The sequence below is a fragment of the Panicum virgatum genome, chromosome 5K (genome assembly GCF_016808335.1).
Source record: "Panicum virgatum strain AP13 chromosome 5K, P.virgatum_v5, whole genome shotgun sequence".
In the NCBI taxonomy this organism is placed as follows: Eukaryota; Viridiplantae; Streptophyta; class Magnoliopsida; order Poales; family Poaceae; genus Panicum; species Panicum virgatum.
The window spans coordinates 12,263,753-12,266,840 of NC_053140.1; the positions used below are offsets into that span (position 1 = coordinate 12,263,753).

General features: G+C 49.8%; 1 protein-coding gene across 1 annotated transcript; it reads left to right on the plus strand.

Annotated features, from left to right (window-relative positions):
• Positions 1 to 1,098: 1,098 nt before the first annotated feature.
• On the plus strand, positions 1,099 to 2,499 carry LOC120709699 (putative disease resistance protein RGA1). Its single transcript, XM_039995367.1, has one exon. It carries the CDS (start codon positions 1,099 to 1,101, stop codon positions 2,497 to 2,499), a length of 1,401 nt encoding a protein of 466 aa, XP_039851301.1.
• The last annotated feature ends 589 nt before the right edge of the window (positions 2,500 to 3,088 follow it).

The window sequence follows — 3,088 nt, forward strand, 5'->3', positions numbered from 1 at the left end:
TGGATGTTTTGGAAGGAGCGAAACAATAGAACTTTCCATCTCTGTGTTAGAACGATCGACGAGGTACGGGTTTAGGTGGTTGATGAGATTGTTTCCTGGTTTCAGGCAGAGCTAGGTGCCTTGAGCCAGTAGTTGCTGCTCTAGGTAGGTTTCCGAGTCGCGCACTGTCAACAGTGTAGTCTATTTGCTTGGGGAGGGTTGGTCCTTTTGTAGTAAAAACTCTCTTCTTCTTAATGAAAAACATGCTCAGGCACGGTCGCAAAAAAAACTTTTTGATTGGCTAATCTAATCTTGAGTCAAACTTTTCCTTGTGCTGATGTGGGTCTTCCTACTAACTTGATACTAGTGTGAAAAATTATTTTTACCCTTGGCTCTACTCCATTTTCATTATTGTATCGCTATAATTAATCAATGATACGACATAATAGGCCCATTGTTGTTTCTCTAGGCTTGTTGTCTCTCGTATTCATTGAAGTTCCATTTCGTATTTAATTTAATATAGATTATATAAGAACAACATGCATATATTTGATCAACTTTCCACGACACCGCTCAACCTACGAATTGTGAACAAGAGGAAATAGCCAAGGGTAAAGAGGACATTTCGCATTAGTCTCATGGTATTATCACATTGCTATAAAGATAAATTTGACATAAAAATAAAAGTTAAGGGACTAAATTGACCTTTTTAAAGTTAAGGCGGGATCAACTTGATCCTTAGAGTGAAGTTAAAGAACTAACACGTCTATTTTTCCAAATATAAATACGCCTTCATGTAGCCATCACATCAACAGCCAAATCGAGTGGCTGGAAGCGGCGTAGCACCCATGGCCGCCGGTCACCGTCACCGGCGCCGTAACGTCTCCGGCTGCGCGTCGGTCAGCTGTGTAACAAAAATTCAGGGACACAAGAAAACTAAGGACTCATTCGATAAGTAAAGTCAACGACCCTGACTTTTGGTTGCCTTTGCAGCCCTGCGTGTGGCCTCGGACACGTGTTTTCCACTCCCATCCCCATCACCACCTCCAGTCTCAGGCTCCCAGCAATATATGTTCACCTGCATCGTGTCTTCCATGGCAGCACAAAAGGTCAAAAACAATGGACGCTGTGCTATCCGCAGTGGCCAGTGACCTCATCAGCCGCTTCATCTCCTTCCTCCTCCAGAGATCCCAGCAGGCTCACCGCGCCGCCGCCGCCGCCGCCACGCCACGGCTGCAGCGGCTGCTCCTGCGAGCTCGCACCGTCGTCGAGGAGGCCGACGGGCGGCGGATCGCCAACCACGGCATGCTCCTGCAGCTCAAGCAGCTCCGGGACTCCATGTACCGGGGCTTCTACCTGCTCGACACCTCCCAAGCATGCCTCCCTCGCCAACACGAGCTCCAAGCACAAATCATCGACGAGCTAGAAGCCGTGCTCGACGACATGAAGGAGTTCCTCCTACTTCTGATGCAATGCCCCCCGGTCGCTCGCCAGCCATACAGCGCGTACCTGTTCATGGAGAGGTGCATGTTCGGCCGGCGCATGGAGAAGGAGCACATCGTCAGCTTCCTGCTGAACCCTTGCTCATCGTTGGATGTGCTCCCCGTCACCGGGCCGTTCTACATCGGGAAGAGCACCCTAGTTGAGCACGCCTGCAGAGAAGAGGCGGTGCAGAGGAGCTTCCCGAACATACTGCGTCTCAGCAGCGACGATCTCAACGATCTAGCTGCAGGCAGCGACAGCGCCATGGATGGCCACAAGCTCGGCCCGAGGTCTCTGATGGTCGTGGAGCTCGGCCAGGACACGGATCTGGCGGCATGGGGCAAGCTCCACCAATCCCTGCGCCGTCGATCGGACGGCACCAAGGCCATCCTCATCAGCCGGATGGATGACCGCGTGTCGGGCCTCGGGACCGTGCAGGCTCTCCGGCTGACGAGGCTGCGCAGGGAGGAGTACTGGTACTTCTTCAGAGTCCTGGCCTTCGGGAGCGCGGACCCGTACGACCACCACCCGAGCCTCGTCCCCATAGCCGAGCGGATCGCGGCGGAGATCGACGGCGCCTCGTTCATGATGACCGGCGCCATCACGAGGGCGCTCAGGGCCAACCTGAGCGCGGAGTTCTGGGCCCGGGCGCTGGGCTACGTGAGGAAGTCGATGCGGATGCACGCTCGCGTCTTCGGGGTGGACCCGAGGGCGGCGCCGGCGCGGTCCGGCGAGAGGTACCTCTCGTACATCCACGGCGTGAAGCAGGATTGCCCCCCGATACTCTGCTACAGGAGGTACAAGACGAGGTCGCTGGAAGGGGACGCGGCGAGCAAGATGTTGACCGGGGATGTGTTTGCAGCAGCAAGGTCTGTGAGATGTGGAGAGAAGTTTGATTTCGTGACCCAATCTCACATACCTCCTTACTACTACTACGTGTCACAGTGGGTTGTGGAGAAGCGTAAGCCAGCTCATCGTGGAAACAACTGCCCTAAGAGAACGAAACTACCTAACAATCCTTGTCATGGTGATCTTTGAATCTGATACAGATAGGTACCTAGAATCTCAGCTCATCAGGTGATGTTATTTTAGTATATAAGAAGACTGTAATAAAGATTGTAGAAGAAGGGAGTTTGTGATAAATTAAGCTTATGTTTCTTTTTTTTTTGGGCGAAACAAGCTTATATGGGTTTGTGAGTGTTATTCTGGTTCCCTTATTTTTTTAATATAATACGGATTATACTGTGTCAATTAAATAATCTTCACAAATGTTATTTATGCATCTGGAATTCACATTTTTGGAAAATATTTTTTCTGAAAGATATTTGTGGAAAATATTAAGTGATAAAAAAGTCGTGGCCATGACGTCTCTTTAAGCATCGAAGGGCTATAAATGCTAGGGCCAGAAGAAGGAATTCAATCGACGACCTTCGTCCCAGCTACTCAAAAGTCTAAAGTAAGGTCCCCTTCTTATATTCTGCATAAAACCACAAACAAGTCCATAGTCAGATCCAATGTACTTTCTCAAATTAGTCCAATGACATGGCTATCAAATAAATTTCGGAAATTAGTCATGGTTTGTTAATCATGAACACCATGATTTGAACTACTGGTGGTGAAGTTATGC

Coding starts and splice junctions, on each gene's coding strand:
- LOC120709699 (XM_039995367.1), top strand. CDS start 1,099: ATGGACGCTGTGCTATCCGCAGTGGCCAGTGACCTCATCAGCCGCTTC.